This window comes from Geotrypetes seraphini, chromosome 1 (genome assembly GCF_902459505.1).
Source record: "Geotrypetes seraphini chromosome 1, aGeoSer1.1, whole genome shotgun sequence".
Classification (NCBI taxonomy): Eukaryota; Metazoa; Chordata; class Amphibia; order Gymnophiona; family Dermophiidae; genus Geotrypetes; species Geotrypetes seraphini.
The window spans coordinates 341,422,171-341,447,149 of NC_047084.1; the positions used below are offsets into that span (position 1 = coordinate 341,422,171).

Genomic DNA, 24,979 nt, shown 5'->3' on the forward strand with positions numbered 1-24,979 from the left:
TTTCTCTCCCCCTTGACCCCCTCTTTATTTCTGCCTTTCTTTCTCTCCCCTTGGTCCCCCTCTTTCTTTCTGCCTTTCTTTCTCTCTCCCCTGCCCCCCCCCTCTTTCTTTTTTCCTTTCTTTCTCTCTCCCCCTAGCCCGCACAAAGCCATCGTGCCGATTTCTCCACTTCCACGATTCTTTCCCTACCCTCACCCCCAAGCCAGCAGCCGGTTTCTTCCTGCTCCTTCCCCGATGTCCTGAACTTCATCGGGCAGCAGCAGCATTCACAATTCACTGCTGTTGCCCGCTTCAGGCCTTCCTCTCTGTCGGGTCCTGTCTTCATGAAAACTGGAAGTAGGCAGGACCAGGCAGAGAACAAGGCCTGAAGCCGGCAACAGCAGCGAATTGTAAACGTTGCTGCTGCCCGAAGAAGGTAATGGAGCACCGAGGCAGTCCGCTTCTCCCCCCTCCCAGCCGAACCCCTGCTGACCCTCCTATCTCCCCCCCCCCGTGAACCTTTCCGACCTTCCCAGCGAGAGCAGCAAACCTCCTTCGCGGCTTTCTCCTCCCTCTGCCGCGTTACTGATGACGTCATCAGTGATGCGGCAGAGGGAGGATAAAGCCGACGCTACTGGAGGGAGGTTTGCTGCTTTCGCTGGGAGGGTCGGAAAGGTTCACTTGGGGGAGGAGAGATAGGATGGTCAGCGGGGTTTCGGCTGGGAGGGGGGAGAAGCGGTCTGCCTTGGTGCTCCAAGGCCTGGCGCCATTACCTTTTTCGATAATGGCGCCGATGCTGCTTTCGCTGGGAGGGTAGGAGCGCGATAGGGACCGGGCCAGCTGTGCACCCCCCCCCCCTAAGGCGGCACCCGGGATGGACCTCCCCCTCGCCCCCCTTGGTACGCTACTGCCCTGGGGAAACAGCCTGCAACAAGATCGCGCGATGCCAGAGATCTTTGCCTGCTTCGGCTGTTTCCTCCGCCGCAGTCCCGCCCCTCCTCTGACATCAGAGGAGGGGCAGGACCGTGGCGGAGGAAACAGTCGAAGCAGGCAAAGATCTCTGGCATCGCGATCTTGCTGCAGGCTGTTTCCAGACGCGACACCCGGCGCAGGGGGGGGGAACTGGACCGGACCGGGAGCACCCCCTCAGGGCTTGGTACCCGGGGCGGACCGCCCCTCCCGCCCCCCCCTTGGTACGCCACTGCATGGTACTACTTGAAAGGGTCCAGAGAAGAGCGACTAAAATGGTTAAGGGGCTGGAGGAGTTGCCGTACAGCGAAAGATTAGAGAAACTGGGCCTCTTCTCCCTTGAAAAGAGGAGACTGAGAGGGGACATGATCGAAACATTCAAGATACTGAAGAGAATAGATTCAGTAGATAAAGACAGGTTGTTCACCCTCTCCAAGGTAGGGAGAACGAGAGGGCACTCTCTAAAGTTAAAAGGGGATAGATTCTGTACAAACGTAAGGAAGTTCTTCTTCACCCAGAGAGTGGTAGAAAACTGGAACGCTCTTCCGGAGGCTGTTATAGGGGAAAACACCCTCCAGGGATTCAAGACAAAGTTAGACAAGTTCCTGCTGAACCAGAACATATGCAGGTAGTCTCAGTTAGGGCACTGGTCTTTTACCTAGGGGCCGCGGCGGGAGCGGACTGCTGGGCACGATGGACCACTGGTCTGACTTCTTATGTTCTTAAAAATGCTGTTTAAACAATGTTTTAAATCAATTTTCAAGGTGCCTGCTGGCACCTAAAAACCAGTACTGGAATTGCGCATTTGTAAGTGCTTTACGGCGCCAAACGCCATTTTAGGCGTGGCTAATACCAGAAGTGGCATTAGGCACCATGCAGTGTTTGTGTTTATTAAGTTTCAAGTTTATTAGGATTTTATCTACCGCCTATCAAGGTTATCTAAGTGGTTTTTTATAATCAGGTACTCAAGCATTTTCCCTATCTGTCCCGGTGGGCTCACAATCTATCTAATGCACCTCTATATACCGCTTGATTGGCCACAAAGGATCAAAGCGGTTAACAACATAATTCAACCAAAGTAATGAAAGGAACTCCATTTAGATAGTAAAGAAAAAGGAAACAAAACTACACAAATCCCCCCAAAACATTTCTAATACATAATACTTAATATAACAATCTAAAATGATAGAATAAAATAAAATTACCTAATAAATAAATGAATGAATGCAGATCAAAGTACTGGATTTAAATCCTATCAACATAAAAAGGCAAATTGAAAATAGTGTGCATTTAAGGGCCTCTTCTATCAAACTGCGCTAGCAGTTTGTAGCACGGTGAGCCGCGCTGAATGGCCCGCACTGCTCCTGACACTCATAGAGTTCCTATGAGCGTCAGGAGCAGTGCGGGCCATTCAGTGCAGCTCTCTGTGCTAAAAACTGCTAGTGCAGTTTGATAGAAGAGGCCCTAAATGTCTATTAAAATTTAGGAAAGATTCTTCCTTTCTCAATTCTACAGGAGGCATGATTTATGTTAAAGGTAGGCACCAGAAGTGTAGGCCTGGAAAACCCTGGCCTATATTTCCGGTGCCTAGCTTTGCCAGAGGTGCGATTCTGTAACTGGCACCACCACGTGACTGACACACAATCGGCAGTCGCTTTAAGGCATCTACGGCAAAGGCACTGGTCAGAAACATAGAAACATAGAAAAAAGCGGCAGAAAAGGGCTATAGCCCACCAAGTCTGCCCATTCCAAGTATGCCCCCCCCTGAATTCACTCTCTTAAAGATATAGAAACATAGAAAAAAGCGGCAGAAAAGGGCTATAGCAGGGATCTCAAAGTCCCTCCTTGAGGGCCACAATCCAGTCGGGTTTTTAGGATTTCCCCAATAAATATGCATTGAAAGAAGTGCATGCACATAGATCTCATGCATATTCATTGGGGAAATCCTGAAAACTCGACTGGATTGCGGCCCTCAAGGAGGGACTTTGAGACACCTGGGTTAGAGAATACAGGCCCTAAGGCCAGATTCTAAAGGAAATGTGCTTAGTTCTATTCAATAAACCATGCCTAATGTTAGGTGTGGTTTATAGAATATGGGTAGCAGCTGGCCTCAAGTCTAAAGTTTTGGTGTAACCATTTATGCCAACAAAAACCTGGTGTAAATGCCCCCATCTAAGTTCTGCAGGGTTCAGGAGTATTCTATAACAGGTCACGTAATTTGTGGGAATGCCCACAGCCTGTACGTGCCCCACTCACGGCCATGCCCCCTTTTCAGATCCACCCCTTATAATTTATGAGTACCACTTTATAGAAGAAGCTTAGCAAGTTGTGCGCATAAATTCTAACTAATGCCAATTAGCGTTGATAATTGCTTGTTGGTGGCCAATTATTGGAGCTGATTTGCTCGTTAATCAATAAAGCAAATTGATCGCATGGCCAAATTGCTGCACATTACTTTAGACACCATATATAGAATTTGGGGGATAGCGTACATACGTAACATATATAACAGGCATACACACATGCCATGTAGAAATTGCATATCTATGAAAAATCCTGGTATATAACACTCACATTTATACCAAGCATGCAATTCAGACAGGCAGACTTGTGCCAGCATTGGAATCTTTATTCTCTCTCTTTCTCTCTAATCCCCCTCCCCCACGAATCCTTCCTGTCGCTCTCTCTCCCCCCTCTTCCATCAGTCCTCTGTACTTCTTGTCTTCACCGGTGGTAGTAACAATTCAAACAGGCATTCTTCTGCCAGATTGGGGGCCTTTCCTCTGGTATGTCCCGCCTCCTCTGATGCATTTTCCTGTTTAGCACAAGTGGAAATACTGCCTGTGTGAATCACTACTACTGGCTACGGCTAAAAGTATGAAGGACAGAGGTGGGGGGAGGGAGAGGAGCAGGACTCATGGGGAGGAGGGAGTCAGAGAGATAAAGGAAAGGCCCTGATGCTGCCATGTAAAGCAGTATATGTGCTCATGCATTTAGTGCACAAGAAGATCGTGTATGCTATATGCAGTTATAGAATTATGATAAGTTTGAAGTGTGGTCTATTTTTTCACAGCATGAACAAGCTCTGCCCACAGCAACGGTTTATGAACAGGGCACATCATTTATTCATTTGGGCAAAAAAATATTATTTACTTATATGGAATACGCCAAAATTAGCAACACATGACAGACACAATAGTGAATAAAATATTTTTTATAGACTGAAATCTCAGAAGTATGAGTATTTTATAAAACATTGGTGAGTTTTACAGTTTGCTTTTTGCTTGTGTGTTTTGCTACACATCTGTTCCTGTGGAAATGGATCATTTTCTACCTCACTAGTTTAGTGATAGAATCTAGTTTCTCATTTAGCAAAATAAAAGCTGTACCAGAAAAGAAACAATAAAAGATTCTATTACCTTATTGTTGAGACAGGTGTGAGAGTCAGCTCCAGCACAGCATTCGGTCGCAATCTGAAGAGTAGCTTCATGGAGCCTATCCACAAACACTTCTGGAAGCTTTGTGTTCCTCCTAACAATCTCGTAAGAATATCTAAAGAATACATGATGAGAAATCAGACACTGCAGTTTCTTTTTCTTTCGTTCAGTCTCTTTGTCTTTCTTTGTTTCTGTCTCATTTTATTTTTATCTATTTTTTCTCTCTGGTTTTCATTCTTTGTATCTTGAGTACTATTGTAAACTGTTTAGTCTTTAGACGGTATATAAATTTTAAAATAAATCCCTGGGGACCAATGGAGGTAATTCAAAAGAAGACCATCAAAATGGTAAATGGTCAAGCCATGATAGAGACTAAGAGAATAAAAGATGTACTTTCTAGAGAGGAGAGAGAGATGCTACAAACATCCAAATATCTAGCAGACTTCAACAGAGTACCAGAAGGTGGCATTTTCCATTAAATATAAAACATTCCAATGGTGTAGTTATAGGTGGGCAAAGGCCACCCCATTATGAACTCAGGCCAATCCAGCAGTGGCACAGCAGCAATGTGTATGGTGGGGACCCCCAAGCCCTGCCAGCTGAAGACTCCTGGCATCTCTCCCTCCAGGAGATTAGGTGGTTACTTCCACGTTTCCAAGTTTATTATATTTTTTTTTTTCAAAAAGTTTATTGAGAAAATACAAAAAGATACAGAACCATGAACAAGGCAACCAACAACCCAGACAATCACATCCCCCTACCCTGCCATAAGTCATACTGGGATTCTTCAGTACGAGACAAAACAGTCCAAAGCAGAACATAACCCCCCCACAACCCCTCCCACCCCAACCCCACATCCCAATTGTGTGCAGAAAACCAACTAAAACCCACCAAATTAGCTGGGTGAGACCACTAGGAGGCTGATGACCATTTGATGTAAGGACCCCAAACCTTCAAAAACCGAGAGAGGCGATTATGCATAAGAGCTGTCAATTTAGACATACGAAAAATAAACGCTGATTTCCACAATAAATGCTGCCTAGTTGGTGGGTGAACAGTCTGCTAGCTGTAAACACATGAAAAGTCAAGGTCTGACAGGAGCGCGCCAACGCCCCATGCGGCATTTGCAATAAAGCACTGCCCATAGATTTACGAACAGGTCTATGAAAAATTTCCGTGAGAATTTCGAACACCATAGTCCAATAGGGGGCCACTTTAGAGCAATCCCACCAAATGTGCAAAAACGTACCTCTTTGCCCACACTGCCTTCAACACAAGTCAGAGGTGTGCGAGTAAATACGGTGCAAGCGAACTGGTGTAAGGTACCACTGGTAGAGCAGCTTATATCCATTTTCCACCAAAGAGCTAGCAATTGAGGGGCGCAGCAAGCGTTTGAAAAGATTGGTCCACCATCGAGGAGCAAAAGTCCCCCCCAAAAAAGTCTCCCATACCTGAATATATTTAATTGGGGGGGGGGGCATTTTGGGAAGTAAGTGCCTTATAAAAGCGAGTAACACATCCCCGACCACAACTGTCACCCATGGTCCATTCCAACAAAGTTTCCGGGATCAACAACTCGCCCAGGGCCCTACGCCGAAGAAAATCGCAGACCTGGTGATATCAAAAGAAATCCAAATCCCCCAAATCATAGGCCACCTGTAAATCTGAGTAGGAAACAATCTGACCCTCCTCAAAAAAATCCCCCAGATCCGCAAGGCCCTGGAGGGCCCAAGTTTTAAATCGCAGATCCAGTCAACCGGGCATAAACCCCTCTGCTACCCAAAGCGGCGCAGATAAAAAATAACACCTACCAGGGAGCAAACGAGCCTGAGTATGGGCCCAGATGTTGAAGGTAAGAGCGAGAAAAGGGTTAGAGCCTCTTAACAAAGCCCGGGCCTCTGGCAGAGACAGCCAAGGAAGCCCAACACAAAGGGCATCATCAATATGCGGGTGTTCGATCTGGACCCAACTTTTAGAGCGGGCTTTATACCAAGTCAGAAATGCCTTCAAGTGGGCTGCAACATAACAGCGCTTCAAACAAGGGACACCCATCCCACCATGGTCCCGGAATTGATACAACACACTCCTTTGAACCCTTACTTTTTCAGATATACTGAAACAATTTCCTAGAGACCCTGTGGAAAAAGACATCCGAGAGTGAAATTGGCAAGGCATGAAAAAGATATAAAAGTTTCAGTAACACCATCATCTTCACACTCTGAATGCACCCAAACCAAAAAAGAGAAGAGGCTTCCCATTTATCAAGATCCGCCCACAGAGATTTAAACAAAGGAGGGAAATTCAAATCATAGAGTGACTGAGGACTAGAAGGAATATTAATCCCAAGATATTTGATACTTTTAGCCACCCATTTAAAAGGGAACAGGCATTTCAACTGAACCCTATCACCTGGAGTTACCAACAAATTAAGAATCTCGGACTTAGCCATATTCATCTTAAAACCAGATACCCGGCCAAAGCATTCAAGTTCCGCCACCATCCCCAGGAGAGAGCTCACCGGGCGTGTAGCAGTAAGCATAATATCATCTGCAAAAAGCAGCAGCTTATTAGAGACCTCACCATGAGTAAAACCCCGAATGTCTTGATGGAGACGAATATAGTTGGCAAAAGGCTCCATTGCCAAGGTGAAAAGAAGGGGCGACAGGGCACAGCCCTGTCTAGTCCCCTGTCCTAATTCAAAAGACTCCGTATATCCACCATTGATCAACAAAGAAGCCAGCGGCCGAGTATATAACAATTGCACCCACGAGAAAAATTGTCCCCCTATACCCATAGACGACAGAGGCCCCTCTGCTTCAATTCCCAGTAACAATGCAGAGGGGCCTCCCTGCTGCGCCGACCAAATTAAGTGCAACAAATGGCGAATATTATCAAAAGACTGTCTCCGTGCTATAAATCCAGCTTGGTCATCACGAACCAAGCGTGGCATATGATGTTGCAACCGGCAAGCTAAGATCTTAGTAAAGAGCTTATAGTCTATACGAAATAGGTCTATACGAGCTACAGCTAGCTGGATCCTTACCAGGCTTCAATATTAGAGTTACCCCAGCCAAACACCACGAATGTGGCAACTCGCCAGCCTCCCCAAGGTCATTAAACATTGCAGTCAGAGGGCCCATCAAAATATGTTTAAACTGCTTATAGAAGTGATTAGAGAACCCATCCAATCCGGGAGTTTTACCATTAGCCAAGGTCGAGATCGCCCAAAGGGTCTCCTTCTCTGTTATCGGAGCCGAAAGCTCCTCGGCCTCTTCCGCCGTCAAACTCTGCACTTGGGCCTGCTCTAAATAGTCATCTATGGAACCCTGAGTGGCACAATGCTCTGGAGTATACAGAGCTTTATAAAAAGCCATGAAAGCCTGCGCGATATCCTCCGAAGAATGACAGAAAGCACCATCACCAGATCGAACCACAGGAATAAAATTCCTCAGCCTCTTCTTTTTTAACTGAAAAGCCAACAACTGACTTGTTCGATTACCATGTTCAAAATGTTTTTGCTGCAAACATTGCAGCTGTTCAGAAATCTCCTCTAATTGCAGCAGCTGCAAATCCTTTCTCGTCTGTTCAAGGCGAGTCAGCAGCGAGGAATTCCCAGAGGCCTGTTTATGGGCTCGCTCCAGATAAAGAAGCTGTTTCCGCAATGCTTCCAATTTTCGACCCTTTTCCTTCCTACGATAAGATCCAATGGAAATAACCTGTCCCCTTATTACCACCTTCTAGGCCTCCTAAAAGGTAATCGGGGAAACCTCCCCAGTCCCATTGAGTTGGATATAATCTCATAACTCTTTTTCAACTCTGAGCGCTGTGATACGGTCAGTCAACAAACCATCCCAAAAATGCCAATATCTTTGAACAAAGGGAGACAAAGTGGGAAGCAAATCAAAACAGACAGGTGAATGATCTGACCAGACTCATGGTTCAATGATGGCCTGAGAAATTTGAGAAAGCAAACACTTGCTCAGCCCCCCCCAAATCAATGCGAGAGTAGGAGTTATGCACCCCCGAAAAATAAGAATAATCTCTGGTGGAAGGATTAAGATGTCTCCAAGGGTCTACCAAATCCCAAGCCTCCCACAAAGCTGACAACCTCTTGAGATCCGCCTTACCATACTGGACCCTGGTGGTCGAATTATCTAGGGACGGCTCCATGGTTACATTAAAATCACCCCCGAGGATCAAATGCCCCTCGACTTCCTCTCAAACGACAAGGTCCAAAACATCAAAAAAAACTTGCTTGCTCCGCATTAGGAGCATAAACAGTATACAGCTATAGAGAACATGTGTAATTTCAACTTTTACCAAAAGATATCGACCATGAGCATCACGGACCACATGTTTAACCAGAGGATTCAGGAGGTCAGCAATCATAATAACCACCCCATGTTTCTTAGCACCTGAGTATCGGAAGCAAAATAGACATGGGAATACTTCTTATGGTACAGCAAAGATTCAGATTGTGGTTTGAAGTGGGATTCCTGAAAGAAGCACACCCCAGCTTGCAAACGCTCAGCCTCCTGAAACAAAAGCTGCCTTTTTTGTGGCATATTGAGACCACAGACATTTAAAGAGAAAAAAGTTAGCCCCCTAGCAGTCATCACCTAGCCTCAAAATACAAACCCACATTCACCCCAGCACAAAAACAGCAAAAAATACCACACACATTCCCCAAAACCCCCAATCCCCCAACCCCCCCAGCAACCCTTTCCCAGCTACTCCCATACCCCAGACACCCCCCACCCCTCACCCAACAACCCATCCCCAAGAAAAAAGCCCACCAACCATAGGGCAAACAGAGGAAGCATGTCACCCATATGCAGCCATCACCACTCCCCCCCCTCCCACTGTACAGAAAAAAAAGGGGAGAGTGCAGAGAAGATAAGTCCCACACAGTCCAGCCCAACAGAGAGTAAATAGGAGCAATTTCCTACTGCATCACAGAACCAAATGCCAAGGTCCACAAAAGAGTCAGCCAGAGGGCCCGGAGTCAGACCCCAAGTGCCGTTGCAAACGCCTGCCATTGTGAGGTACCCGGCACCATCGCTGAGAAGAAGCCACAGAGATCACCTCCAACGTCTCCATCACAGGGTCCGCAGGCTCGCCCATCAAGCTAGCAGCTCGAAGCACTTGAGAGGCCTCCTCCACCTTGACCACAGAATGCTGTTGATTAGCCACTTGGAAGGAAAATCCAAAGGGGTAAAGCCAGCGATATCAGATGTGGTGAGATTGCAGGCACTTAGTGACCTCTCAGAAGTCACGCCGTTTACGCAACGTAAGGGCCAATAATTCCACTTTCGAATTGTCCCACATAATGTGCCCCACTTGCCTGGTGGCCTGCAACACCCGGGATTTCACAGGAAAGCTCAAAAAGCAGGCCACAATATCACAGGGTCGATCTCCCACCCGGGGACCCAAAGCCCAATGAACCCGTTCAAAGTCCAGGGAAGGTACCTCTGTGTCAGGATATGCAGCATGCCAGAACTTCGAACAAATATCCACCAACAACTGTTGAACATTCTGGGCCTGCGTGGTCTGTGGGACTCCACAGGCGCAAATATTATTGCGCCTACTACGGTTCTCTCCATCTTCCAACCGGAGAAGCAGATCTTCCTGACCTTTTTCCAGGCGCTGACACTTAGCCTGGAGCGCATCCAATTCAGCATCATGACCCGCTCCTCAAAATCATGCAATCAGGCTCCCATGTCAGCTACCGATTGTCGAATTTTAGCCACATCAGTCTGTAAGGCTGTTTGGATAGTCAACATTGTGCCCTTGAGATCCTCCATCCAGGATCGCAATTTTGCTCCCGTAGCTGGGCGAGAATCCATCTCCGTTGAGACAGGCCGCTGTCCCTACTCAGACCCGCCAACTCGAGCACGCCCATCCATGCTACCATGGGCTTCAGAGACGTCCCCCAGCTGATATGCAAAAGATTTAAGGTCCGTGCGAGTTTTTTTGCTCGCCATAAGGACACACCACGTTAAGCAGCTCCTGGCTAGGGACCAGATCAACTCTGCACACCTGAGTACCACCAAAGATCACTAATGCAGCACGAGGTTCGTGGGAGCTCCGCGATCAAGCTACCATTACCCTCGGTGATGTCACTTCCTTTCAAGTTTATTATATTATGATATACTCTTCATCATTGGACGTCTGAGCACTTTACAATTTGATAATAATAATGACAGATACAGAAGGAGTTAGACCAGAGTGGAAATGGGTGCAAAAAAGGGCTATGATAGGATAGAGGGATGAGGGGAAGGAAGGGGATTAGTTTGACTGGCATGACAGGCTATCCTCCAGTCGATCCTGCGGAAGGAGAAGAGAAAGAGCTTGATATATAAGTTTGGACTCTGATTAAATGCATCATTGAAAAGGAAAGTTTTTAGTTGGGCTTGGAATTTTTCCAGGGAGAGTTCAATGAGGAGAGATTGTTCCAGAGAGAATAACAAAAAAAATCCAGTGGTGGATGGTGTCGCAAGTTATTTGACGAGTATTCAGAATGACCAGAAGATTTTGCTGGGAAGACCAAAGAACCCAGAATGAAGTGATGACTTTAGCAGTGGAGTAATATGATCAAATTTGTGAACTTTGGTGATCAGTTTGATTGAAGTGCAGTCATTGGAGTTTGTTATTAGTCAAGCCATGATAGAGTGAGTGACCTTAAAATCTTCTAGTTCTTCACTAGCAGCGAGCAGCAACACATCCGTCCTGCTCATGTCAGCCTGAGTTTTCTCTCTGACAACTTCTTATTCATGGGACCAGGAATTTGCATCAGATGGAAGCCTTGGGGCTGGTGCTCACTGCCGATGAAGACCTAAAGGATTTAAAGATACCTGGGGGAGGGAGAATAGAGTTAAGTGATCCCCTGATTACCTGGGAGAGGGTGAGAGATGTCGGGTGGGGTTATTGTACCCACCTACTTTGGGCTCAGGCCCATCCACAATTGAATGTCTGGCTGGGCTCCTGATTAGGACTTGTCATCAAGAGGAGAGTAGGTGTAATGGTTAGAGCTACAACCTCAGCATCCTGAGGTTCTAGGTTTAAACCCCAGCACTACTTGTGATCCTTGGCAAGTCACTTAATCCTCCACTGACCCAGGTACATTAGACGGACTGTGAGCCCACCGGGACAGAGAGGTAAAATGCTTGAGAACCTGATTTGTAACCCGTTCTGAGCTCCTTTGGGAGGATGGGCTAAAAAACTGAATAAAAGAAATACCTTGTCCATGGCAATGTTCTGCTATTATCCAGGTTAGACTTGAAGTGTGCCGAGCAGAGGTGGAAAAAAATCAAATGATATTGATCTTTTTTTTAGAGAGTTATAAATTACGATTGATGGAGTATGTAGTCTTATGTGAACATAAGAAATATGAATATTGCTGGAGGAATCCAAGATAATTCGAACCAGATACTTACATTATCGGAATGCCTCATACGAAGAGGAAGGGGAGTGTGAGAGCGGGTCAATTACCGCTGCTCACATCGTCTCCTGCCCAACAGACGATTCAGCGGTTTCTACAGCCGCTGAGCCCAGCCGACGCTCGGATATCCCCGCGGTGGGAGAGCTCCGCGTTGGACCTGAGTGAGGGAGCACTCGGGTCTCTGGATTTGATGACATCACTGTCTCCACCGCATCTCTCTGCACCTCCATGTCGAGCAGAGGCGCAGTGTTGAGCTTGGCCCCGAGGGAGAGGAGCTGGAGACCCCGGAGCAGGCAATGGGAGGAGCTACTGCCCTAACTGGAACGCTGGGTGGAAGGGTTGCTGAAGGAGAAGGAGTACCAACAAGCACCCCAGCAGTGACACTAGAGACACTTCTAGAGGCTATCAAGAGACTGGATGTGAAGGTGGAGAAGACTGCCTCAGATATTGAGGTAATGGTTAAGAAAATGGTTAACTTTTCTGATAGTTTGGTAAAAGTCAAGCAAGAGTGCATGGACAAAATACAAACTGAGTCAGCTTCATTGAAAAATTCAATTACCACTATTGTTAAAGAACAAAATTCTACTGCCCGTAAAATAGAAATGATTGAGAACTTTAACAGAAGATTGAACTTGAGAATCCTAAATTGCCCAAGGATTTCGGCAATATCACCCATTGAGATTTTTAAAAAATTTCTGGTAGAATGCTTGAATTTTCCGCAAGATCAGATTCCGCCCCTAAATAAAGTATACTTTTTACCTACTTCAAAAATAAATTCTGATATACCTAAGGGTGAGAACTTGGTCTCTGATAAAGACTTGCAAAATCTTACGGCAATATTAGAGGAATCTTCTATGGAAGTTAAAGAAAGAGGAACTTTAATTGTTAACTTTATCTTTGAACAAGATCTTAATGCAGTTAGGTTATTCTTTAAAAAGTCTGGATCACTTTTTTGTGGTCAACGTTTATGGTTATATCATGATGTAACTAGAATAACCCAGGAAAGACGGAAAATGTTTTTGGGTATGAGAGAAGAGACAAGGAAGCTAGGTGCTACTTTTTTGCTAGCTTATCCATGCAAATGTGTTATTAAGTTTAGGGGTCTGAAATATGTGTACTTTACACCAGATCATCTACATTCCTTTTTAGATCTCAAAGGTTTATCTAGTGGAGGGAACGTAGCTTAAAGGAAATACCGGGTTGTAGCGTTTAAGTCTTTACTTTTTCCTTGTATTATTGTAATATACTCCCTATAATATCTTTGTTTTCTTTTTCCTCCTCCTAATTGAGGTCTAAGGAAGAGTTAAGTTTCATATATATATTTATTTTAAATATTGTAATGTTTAATGATGTTTTCTTTTGGAACATGATTCTGTATTTCTAAACCAAGTAGTTATACTTGTAAAGTATGTTAAATTCAATAAAAAATAAAGTTAAAAAAAAAAAAGAAATATGAATATTATGAACAGAAAGTAAGACAATCCTGAATAGACTAAGGCCCCCTTTTATCATGAGCGAATTCCTACGCGCGTCAGAGTTTTTACCGCCGTGGAAGGTGATAACAAAGCCTTACATGGCATAATAAAAGGGGATCTAAAAGAATTGTTTAGCACAGTAAAATGTTAGTGGAAGGATATGAAAAAATGTCACACAAGTTGAATGCTTAAATTATCAAATTCCACGTAGAAAATCATTCAAAAACTTCAATATTCAAATATTGATACAGGGCTTGAATCATCTGCTCATTATCACAAGGGAGAAAAGACCTCAGTGTCTCTAAGGATATAATAAATTAAATATCCGAAGAACCTTAACCTTACTTCATAAAACTTTTTGCATTTGAAGTAGGAGGCACATCCTTGGGCAGAAAAACTCCAATGTCAGAATTATGGCTTACTTTGTAACAATAATCTTATCAAGATATCACCAATATCTGTATAGCACTTGTTAGCAAAAAAAAAAAATATTACTTATCTTTAGATGAAAAATACCCTTGTCCATCAGTATATAGCAAAGATCACAGGCTAGTGTGCGTTCAAACACTGCAAAAATGCAGGCTAATGTGTTTTCAAGCGTTTACATAGTCTTCATATCCTAAAATATCCTCAATTCAAAGGGTACTTTTCATCCAGAAAGTTGGTTTTGAAAACCAGCACATGGACGTTTTGGGTGGTCAGAACTTCCAAGTGCCGATTTATGCTGATTTATGGACAACCAAGAGTTTTGATTACGCCCTTGATGGCATATTTCATGTAAGACCTATATTGCTGCTGGATCACTGCTGACCATCTTATTTGGGCAACACTGAGAGTAAAATGAATGCAGGATTCACGTTGTACTTACTTCCTGTTCACATCCGGATACTGGTTTTTGTTACAGAGGTGCTCGTTGTCTGGGATCTCAGGTAATGGTAGTGCCAGAGGCTCTGCAGGCGTCATGGAGTGAAGGCAAAACAAGTTTTCGCCAACAGTTTTCTTGCAGCAATTAGCAACTCTTTGACTTTTCGATGATAATTTGTTGCATATATTTTGAGAGTAAGCCGATATCTGTGAAGAATGTACACACACTGTTAAGAGAGCTTAAAGGCACACACTATTTTTTAAAAAAAAATAAAATCTCAGAATAAGCAAAAAGATTATTAAACGAGTTTCAAAAAAGTGCTTACTTAGAACAATTGTATGAAAGTCTTGTTTTTACCAGACAAAATTCACTTATTTCATACTTATAAGGACTTCAGAGGTGACACTCATTGGACCATGTTGGTTGGAGTGAATTTTCACCGTGTCTCTTCACTAGTCCCACTGTTAAGAACATTTACCGGGCTCTTTTGTTTTCTTTACCGCATTCCACTAGAACCATTCTGGAGTCTATTCACCAGAAGTGCCAATGGTATTAAATATGTATTAAAGCAGTGGTCTCAAACTCAAACCCTTTGCAGGGCCACATTTTGGATTTATAGGTACTTGGAGGGTCGCAGAAAAAATAGTTAATGTCTTATTAAAGAAATGACAATTTTGCATGAGGTAAAACTCTTCATAGTTTATAAATCTTTCCTTTTGGCCAAGTCTTAATAATAATATTGTAATTTATAGCTCAAGAGACATATGATCAAGAAACTGTTTTATTTTACTTTTGTGATTATGTTAAACATACCGAGGGCCTCAAAATAGTACCTGGCGGGCCGCATGTGGTCCCTGGGCTGCGAGTTTGAGACCACTGTATTAAAGCATGCTTGTAGGATATAGGCCCTGTTAATCTAAACGAGTCATTTTTTTGTTACTTACAGTCCCCCTCACTCTAATGGTGGCCTAGTGGTAAGAGCTGCTGCTTCTGCCCTAGCCCCGCCCCCAAACCTCTTCTTTGCACTCCTTGAGCTTGGAGCCGCATTTTGTGGGAGAAAAGGCATGTCTTATGCGCACTTGTTAAAAGATGACGTTGCATCTCCCCTCCCACCGCCAAGCAATACACCCCCTGGCAGTGGGAGAGATGCCTACTCTCTCACGCCGCCAAGCCCCTTCCCAACTCCCCCTCAGCAGTGGGAGAGATGACCATTCTCTCCCGCCACCAAGCAACACACCCTATAGGAAGGGCCTTAAACTACCTGGGCCAATCGGATGAACCGGGGAGGAGCCTAAAGCTAAGGCTTTGATTGGCCCAGATGCCTAAGACTCAACCCATAGGAGAAGCCTTAACCTGGGCCAATCAGAGCTTCAGGCTACTCCCGGTTGCATCCCAGGATGCACTGGGGAGGGGAAGGTCCATCATTTTGAAGAGGCAGGCCTATTGGCTGGAGGGAATAGGCATCCCTCCAACCACCCATCTAAATAAGGTAAGGGGGAGAGAGTGGGGGGTCATCGGAGGCACGGGGGGGGGGAAGTTCATGGCAGTCGGAAAGAGTGAGCATCTCTCTCACTGCCGGGGGGGGGGTTGGGGGGTGTTGCTTGGCAGCAGGAGAGAGTGGACATCTCTCGTGCTGCCAAGGGGGTGTTGTGGGGGGGTGTTACTTGGCGGCGGGAAAGAGTGATCATCTGTCCCGCTGCCGAGGGAGTGTTGGGGGAGGGGGGGTTGCTTGGCAGCAGGAAAAAGTGGGCATCTCTCCCACTTCCGTGTGTGTTGTTTAGCAGCAGTAGAGAGTGGGCATGTTGGGTGGAGGGTTGCTTGACGTTGGCGGCTCAATTTGTTTTTGTTGTTGGGGGGGGGGGTTTGCATGTATTCTGCACATGTGCCCATTTCTATCACCAGCAATGGACACATGCAAATTTAGCGAATCTTCGCTACTCTTCGCCAACCTCATTTGCATGAGCATTTTTTGGAGAATGACTCGCTTTTTTTAATCACTACTATAACGACTGCGACAGCAGCCCATTGGTTTTTAACGCAAATTTTTGAGAATATAGGCTTTAGTACCTCCACCTGCTATTGATGTAAATGGACATGCCTACATGTAAGTACATAGATGCCATCTTATGCTAGTACCTATATTCTATAAGAACACTTACTTGCATAAGGGTTCTTACAGAGAGGCTCACAGACTACATAATTTGGATGCCTGAACTGTAGCATCTAGTTATAAATTGCCCCAATCCCCCTCATTTGAAAAATGGTGCCCAATAGTGTCATTTATACCTGTAAACTAATTGGCTTAATTGGTGATAACCATCAATAATTGGCATTAACAAGCACTAATTAAAAGTTACACGTGTAATTGTTCTATGCCCCTATTCTATAAAGTATATGCCTAATTTCTCTAGTGCGCCATTCCATAAGGGGCGTGGCCAAGGGAGAGGCATGGGTGGGTCAGGAGCATGCTCAGCATATAGGCGCAGTTTTATAAATCACTTGCATTTACACACCTACATGAAGTAGTTAAGTGCAAGCATTTACACCTAACTACTGGCATTTACGCCTTTGGCTGTCATAAATTGTCACACCTAAAGTTAGATGCAGAAATGCGGATTTAATCTAGTATTCTATAATGGCAGTTCTGCACAGAACAGCTGTTATATAATTCACACTTAGCACTCTGTATCCTAGCGCCTAACTTTAAGTGCCCTTAATGGAATCCATCCCAATATGTATTAAAGCTTTTTATCACATATTATTGATAAGTAGGTATTTAATCTTTTACATTTTTAGAGGGTGTGTGTCAGGGGCGGAGAATGGGCATGGAAGCGCTATTTAGCTAAAACGCTGACATTAATGGTATGCCAACAGGAGGCGGTAAGCGGCTGATTCTGGTAAGCGGAGCCTGCCACGGACACCGACAGACGCTGCTTCCAGAATTGTGGCTTGATGGGACTCTAGGCGCTGGAAATGTAGGCCAGGATTTCACAGGCCTACATTTTCGATGCCTAGGGTCATGTCAGAATCGCAGCCAGTGGCGCAGAGTGACGCCGGTCCACCACCATCCCTAATCACACCCCCTTCCAGGCTTCGGCGTCACTGTATGCTGCTAGCCACCAGGGAGATAAGCACGGGTCGGGGAGGCTGTTTAGTGGCAGCTTTTTTTTTTTAAATCACCTTTTAATTGGTTTTAAATGATGTGGTCAATTACTGAGTCATATATCACCAATTAAAACAATTAAGTTATGTGGCAGTAGGATGCCTACTGCCACCTAACTTTTGGTGGCCTAATGAGAATTAGCCTCTAAGTGCTTCTGCATTAATTTTTACAATGACTGTGCACTAATGCTAAAAGTACATGGCCAGTTATTCAACAAACAGAAAATGTCTATTTTATGTCTTGGCTAGAAATGGGCTTAGCCTAGGAAAGTCCCGCATTAAGGCACGCTAAGCTTATTTAGTAGCGCAGCTTAGTAACAGGCTGCCTGAATGTGCACTCGTAAATGCACATCCCTACTGCTAAGCTTTGCATACCTCCTTCTGCATGTCTTCGGTGACTGAGGTGCATTTAGTTAGCATCCGAACACTTTGACCAACTAGCGGTAAAATGTCTTCAAATTCAACAGCTGGTACCTTTTGGCCAAACAGAATCAAGCTTCTAAAAAGTCAGGAAATAAAAACTTAAGTCAGATATACTGTATTCAGCACTCCAAAGCATAATTCATAGGTATATTTTCAAATGGATTTAGGCTTGTAAATATGGATCAGTACAGCAAGATATCCTCCATTATTGCCGATAAAAATATTCATGACGTTTCATTGTGTGCTTCCTACTCACACCAGGAAAAGGACAGGTCTGAGGATGGGGAGCTGACACAGTTTCTCAGCTGTTTCTATTGTATTCAAATCTCTCTCATGTATATTTATTATGGATATCCAGATGACTGAAGGTCCCCCAGCACAGGTTTGGAAGCTACTGCTCTAGGGTGACGTCCAAGGGAAGTTCTGGGGAGTTCAGAAATTTCTTGTAGCTACTCAAGTTATTGAGGAGTTATTTTTTGTTTGTTTTTTGTGATTTTTTTTTTTTTTTTTTTGCCTTTAAACTGTCAGTTTCTGTGAAAACTGGACAAATAAATCTAGAGGCTTGTCTCTGGGTACCTCAATTGGCCACTGTGGAAGAAAAGTGCAGGGAGATGCAGGGATTGATGGAATTTTGATATGATCTAGAATGGAACATCATATTTTTATAAACATTTTTCTGCAATTATTTGCCTTTTATACTGTTTTTGCTCATTTTAGTCTTCCGCTAAATTTGCTTTCTGGTTTGGAACACAACGCAGAGTGTAAAGTATTTTTTGCGAAGCGAATGTTGTTCCTGATTCAAAATCCACACTCCAGACACTGCAGCTGGAAAGTTCTTTATAGATTGCAGTTTCTAAAGATGGACTCTAACATTTTTCATAGAATATACTGCAAAAAAGGGTCATGCATTTGTTTATTTATACCTGAACTTGAACTTTTCATTCCCATAATGAGCAAAATGGGAGCAAAATTGGTTTAACATGACAGTAAGCAACTCCGTAGACTTCCTTTGAGTTCTCTGGAAATGAAACAAACAAAAATAAGCCATCATTTTTAAAAAAGCCATTTCTGTTAGTAATTTTTAATCTTGTAATTTTGAACCGAGGGTCATTTGGAATTGAGAGGTGGAGGTTGGAGCTGGTGTTCCTGCAGGCACCAGAGAAGACTGCTACCTGCTGGTTTCATCCGAGTGGGACCTCTTATCATTTTTATTAGAATGTCTCTGCCACAGGCACATGCCTAAAAGGGGTAGGTCTTGTCATTTTGAAGCCCCTTCAGAGCACCTGAGGATTGTGGAGTGTGGGACTCTGCTCTGCTCCAATGGCAGCGATTATATCAAAGGGCCTGTGGATTACCATATTTTGCCTGCAAAGTCATCAGTACCATCTTCTGCTGTGAGTACTACCTCTTCTCCTAAGGTTTTCCTTTCAACTTGGGGAAGAACCCCACCCTCTCAAACTGTGAAGCAGTGAAAGTTGAGTGATGCTCCTGTTCAGGTGAGCAACTTAGCCACTGGGGGGTGTCTTTCTCTTAAAGAGGTTCCTTCTTTCTTTCTCACAGGGGCAGAACGCCGTTTTGTTTGGGGGTATCCAAGCTCCTTCCCAGACCGCGCTCCATAATAATAGTACTAATTGTAAGGCCATTTCTTCCATTCATTTTTTATCTACATGCAATATAATCGTGTTAACAATATACAGTATGATGGTAACCACAACATTAAACTACACAAAGCACACTAAAACATCTGTATTCCTTAACGCCTTGTTCTGAAAGGAGTTTTTTTCTCTCTCTCTTTGCAATATAGCTAATCAACCCCATTCTGTCTCTACTTAAAATGTAATAAAAAGCAATCTCCCAGATTGTCACATAAAAAAGCCTTTCCTTTCTCAGCCTCAAATGGTTGTCCTGATTTACCCCTCCCCCCCTTTTTACAAAACCATGCAAGAGCTCAGAACAGGTTACAGTAAAGTCCTGGTTAATTGAACTTTGGTTATCCAATGCTCCAGATTAACTGACCGGCGGTTCACCAGGCTCCACCCACTCTCTCTTCTTCAACGTACCTCTTTCTCTGCCTACTTACCCCTGAACATCAAGTGCTTCACTCCACCTTCCTGTTTTCAGACCTCCCCCTGGCAATTTGACAAAGGTAGTCTCTCCCACCCTGGAGTCTACCTTTAGAAGCTCTGGCTGTCCCTTTTGCTCTTGCCTGCGTAGGTTTCATTATGAAATGACTGCCAGAGTTTGCAGCAGCCATTTTCAAAACAGAGTCTGTACGGGCATTAGCAAAAGGAACACGCCTGCCTTTAACTAACCTTGCCCCTTGGTTTCAGCCCACTTCACTGACCCTTTGCTCTGCATGGATGCTAGTGTGGCCATTTTCTAAGAACGTTGCTATACAGACATCTACGTCCCGTGTTCAAAAGTTTGTAGAATGGATATTCATGCTGAACATTTCCAGCACGTGGGCGCCCATCTCGTATATTTTCAGATAGGCTGTATCCAGTTTGAAAATACATGTGAGATGGATATCTGCTTGGAATGTTCTGACTTTGATGTCCTTATTCAGTTGTGGGTTTAAGATTACACAAAGAATAAAAGGAATTTACAAGAGCTCAAGGTGAAAATGGAGAAAAAAAATACATGTTTATTTAAATATACACTTTCACCAAAACAATATGATAAATGTCACATAAAAAAGTGAACAGTACTGCTGCAGTTTCAATAAAGGGAGTTTCAAATAAATGGAGGAAAAGCCTCAGACTGGAACCCTTCCACCACCACAATGGTGGTCCAAGGTGGTTGGGCGAACACCTCACTGGCAAAAAAACCTCCATTCTTTCTCCCACAATATACAAACTTAAAGCAGGGCTGTTTTGTGCAAAAAGATAGAGGAAATATCCACTTATCTTCTCAGTTGATCGGTACCTATTTCCTCTATCTTTTTGCACAAAACAGCCCTGCTTTAAGTTTGTATATTGTGGGAGAAAGAATGGAGTTTTTTTGCCAGTGAGGTGTTCGCCCAACCACCTTGGACCACCATTGTGGTGGTGGAAGGGTTCCAGTCTGAGGCTTTTCCTCCATTTATTTGAAACTCCCTTTATTGAAACTGCAGCAGTACTGTTCACTTTTTTATGTGACATTTATCATATTGTTGTGGTGAAAGTGTATATTTAAATATTATTGATTTTTCACACATCCGAGTTGTTTTTGCTTGAAAAAAAATACATGTGACATTTGAAGTTTATAGAATGTTAAAATGAAGGCACCTGTTCAGCAAAGCAGCGGTTGGACTTCTTTGAAGTGCAACAAGTGGTGATCATTTTTAAGTAACTCTCTGTGGAACTCAAGATCTGCAGCAATGGCGCATGGGCATAGTTACTTGAGTACTCGTACAGAAATCTGAAGCAGCGAGAAAAATCACAACCAGGTCAGTCAGTCATTTGTGCATAGTGAACTCTTATCCTACTGCTGCTACTATTTAACACTTCTTTTTTTTTTAATTCTTTATTCATTTTTAAAACTCACAATAAGTGCGATATAAGATAAAAACCATTTTACACTTTAACATCACTTAATATCCCATCAAAGTTTCATTCAGATCAAATATCCCTCCCTCCCACATCCCCAACAACTTTCTTTAAACATAAGAAAACATAAAGTACCCCCCTCTCTCCAACTTGGACGTGTATGTTCAAAAAGAAAAAACAATATTCATACTTTCCAATATTTTGTTAATGGCTCCCAAACATCCTGAAATTTCTTAAAATTCCCCTGCTGTAATGCTATTACCAGCTCCATTTTAAAGATATGACATAAATAATTCCACCAAAAACTGTAATTCAGCCGGTCCCAATTTTTTCAATTTTTCATAATATGCTGCATGGCAACCCCTGTCATAATGAGCAAAAGTTTATTATTATTAAAAGATATTTGGCTCTTAGCCCTCATTGATGTACCAAATAACACAGTATCATAAGATAATGCCATTGGATTTTCCAATAAATTATTTATTTGACCCCAAATTGACTTCCTAAAGGCAAGTATCAATGGACAATAGAATAGCAAATGATCTAATGTCCCAGCTTTGAGATGACAGTGCCAGCATCTATTAGACTTAGAGATATCTAATTTATGTAAACGAACTGGGGTCCATAGCACTGAAGGTTGTACTCAGCGCTGTATATTTTGACATTAAATAGACAGTGATTGTGTCCGGCTGAGCTTGGGAGAATCAGTCTTATCAGTGGCATATCAAGGGAGGGGGGTGATCCGTCCCGGGTGCACGCCCCAAGGGGGTGCACAACTGGTCACCCACCGGGGAATAGGCTGCCGCCGGGGAAAGGCTACCACTGCCGCCATCGGGAACAGGCCGGTGCCGAGTTCTCCCTCCCTGCTTTTCTTCCTCGCGGGGCCAACCAACTCTCGCCACCCGACGTCAATTCTGACTTTAGAGAGGACATTCTGGGCCAGCCAATTGTTACTAAGGTGACATTGCATAAAGTCATCTGCCTTGACCTCTTTGAAAACCCGCGGAATATAAATGATAATTAACATTTTCTCTGCGTACAGTGTGCTTTGTGTTTTTAAAATTTTATTGTTGGTAGATCATTTTGACTTGGCTACAAAGTTAAGGGGGAGGGAGGGAGGGAAGCTGCTGAAAGACATCTAGTAATTCTTGCAGGCTTGACTGTGCATGGAATTCTTTTTGTAAAATCATGTTTTGTTATGTGACTGTCATTATTTAGACTTTAATTTCTATGAATGAATAGAATGAAAATGATATATAATTACTTGCTTGTTTTTATGTGCGTGCACTGAAAGAAAGTGGAGAGAGAGTGGGCTGAGGACGCTTAAGGGAAATGGGGAAGAGAGAGTGGGGAGAAGACGCTAATTTATAAATTGACAATTGTACAGAATATTGTTTCTTTTTATATTTTAATATAATAAGTTCAATATAAAACAATTCAAGGCTTGTGTGGATGGAATCAGGTGGTTTGCGGGAATGGGGACCGAGCTTATGGGGATTAGTCCAATAAAATGGTATTTTCTTATTTCTCATTATTTGTTTTATTTTTATTTGTTAATTTGTAAAGTGGTGATTGTTATGTATCAGTTTTTTTCAAATTTACATCTACTGTCTTTATATTTTGCACAGTATTAGAAGTCGTGTTACTGTTTTTGTGGTGTTGTATGCAGAGTCTGGTTTCTTGTCGGTTCAGTTTAATTTTTGCCTACATATTTCTATTTTTAGTTTGTGATTATTCCATATTGGATGAGGGTGTATCTCTGTTCTGTGTGTATGAAAAGAACATAGTTTTCAGTTGGCATTGACTGCAGGATCAATTGACTGGGCGGGATCTGGCTTGTTTAGTTTTACAATGTACGTGTTGGTGTTCACTACAGTGTTTAAGATGCTGCCTTTTCCTAGGTACACTCTTGTTGTGTGATATGTGGATTGTTACTAAAATCATATTTTTCATATAGATGGGGGGGGGGATGTCAAAAAATGATGGGCCCCGGGTGTCACATATGCTAGGTATGCCACTGAGTCTTATTCTCTCATCTGTATTTTCTTCCTCTTGTGAAAGTTTTTGAAACACAATCTGTGTCGAGGAAGTTGCGTCAAGCTGGTATTATTTGCACACACTTGGAGTATGGATTTTATGAATTTTGGACTTTTTTTAAAAATTCATTTTTGATTATGGACTGTGTATTTTGAGTTTCACTGTGGAATTTATGGGACTTGGGAGCACACCAGGATTTTTTGCCAGCTGGTTAAGGATACCATAGCACCTTCATTATCTCAGTGCCCTCCGCTTGGAATATATTGGAATCACAAGAGCCTTTAAAGACTTAACTGAGATAAGTAACATGTTTCTTACAGTTCTATAAGATCTTTTGTTAAGAGCATATAAACAAAGGAGGTAGGGAGGGCTGTGCTATGATGTAAAGGGCTGAACATCTCTCCTGCCTTCCATTGGCATTCATGGCATGTTCACGTCACTGAGCACAATTAATTAATTTATTTTAGTGATTTAGTTTATTTAAATTCTCTCATATTAGCTATATTATATGTGATTTGAGGATTTAGTTTTTGAAATATTTTCTCTCAGTTGTATTTTCTTTTTGGATTAAATAGACAGTCCCTGCTCGGAAGAGCTTACAATCTAACTTGGACAGACAGACATGACATGGGGATGCGTGTCCAAACCGGATTGCTGATATTGGGGCGGGATCAGAGGCATAGTAAAGGGGGGGGGGCAGTGTAAGGGGTGCAGTCTGCTCCGGGTGTGGACTTCCTAAGAGTGCGGCAGCACCCCTCCTCCTCTCCTTCCCTCCCCCATTCCCCTCACCTGCTTGCAGCCCGCTCCTCTCCATGCTGCACACGCCCCTTGCCTTCCCCCGTACCTTTCTAGCGCTTTCTCCAAAGTCACTTCCGGGACCCGTGCCTAAGAAGTGACGTCAAACATGGGCAGCATGCTGTTCACGTTGGAGAAGTTTAAAAGGTACGGAGAAAGGGAAGGTAGCGAGTGCACATGTGGCGAGTGCACATGTGGGGAAGAGGGCGGGGGAGGTGGGTGGGAGAGTGGGTGGTCCTCGCAAGGACCCTCTGCCATTAACAGATGAAAAATATCTATAGGAAAGTGGAACATGGCATCTAGAGATGGGACACACAAATGCATCAAGGATGCTTTTGACAGATAGGCATCTATGTACACTAGGCACTATTCTATAAGGTAGTGTCTATGTGCCAATGCATCTAACTGCAGGGGGGGTATACAATACTCCCTCAAAATTCGCGGGGGTTCCGATCCAGGAACTCCCACGAATTTCAAAAAACCGCAAGTGCGGTTTTGAGTCTGTAAAAAGGCAGGAGAAGGCAGCTGGGGTGCCGGCGGGTGCAGTAAATCATACCCAGTATGCTCCCGGCGGAGGGGGGAGAGGAGGAGGAATCAGGAGGCTGATTCGCAGACTCATTCCCTGTATTATCTGACCGGAAGAGGCAGTCAGAAAATACCGCGTATAACTGAGTCTGCGATTCGCGAACCGCGAATTTGCGGGGGGGAACAATCTACACATAGGTAGAGCATGGGCAGACCACGTGAATGTCTCCCAAGTATGCACCTAGGGCCTGATTCTATACAGTATATAGTGCATGGCACCTAAAAAATCAGTGACGATCATAATGGCGTTTAGCGTTCATTCGATATAAGGCATGTACCATATA

General features: G+C 43.8%; 1 protein-coding gene across 1 annotated transcript in view; it reads right to left on the reverse strand.

The window, feature by feature from the left end:
• Positions 1-24,979, reverse strand: part of GC (GC vitamin D binding protein) — a 127,365-nt gene that overhangs the window by 21,325 nt on the left and 81,061 nt on the right. Inside the window, exons 5-9 of the mRNA XM_033961301.1 lie at positions 21,018-21,150; positions 18,675-18,769; positions 17,704-17,827; positions 14,170-14,372; positions 4,368-4,500 (exon numbers count right to left, since the gene is read on the reverse strand). Coding sequence (XP_033817192.1) covers positions 4,368-4,500; positions 14,170-14,372; positions 17,704-17,827; positions 18,675-18,769; positions 21,018-21,150 — 688 coding nt within the window. The remainder of the gene's footprint in view (positions 1-4,367; positions 4,501-14,169; positions 14,373-17,703; positions 17,828-18,674; positions 18,770-21,017; positions 21,151-24,979) is intronic.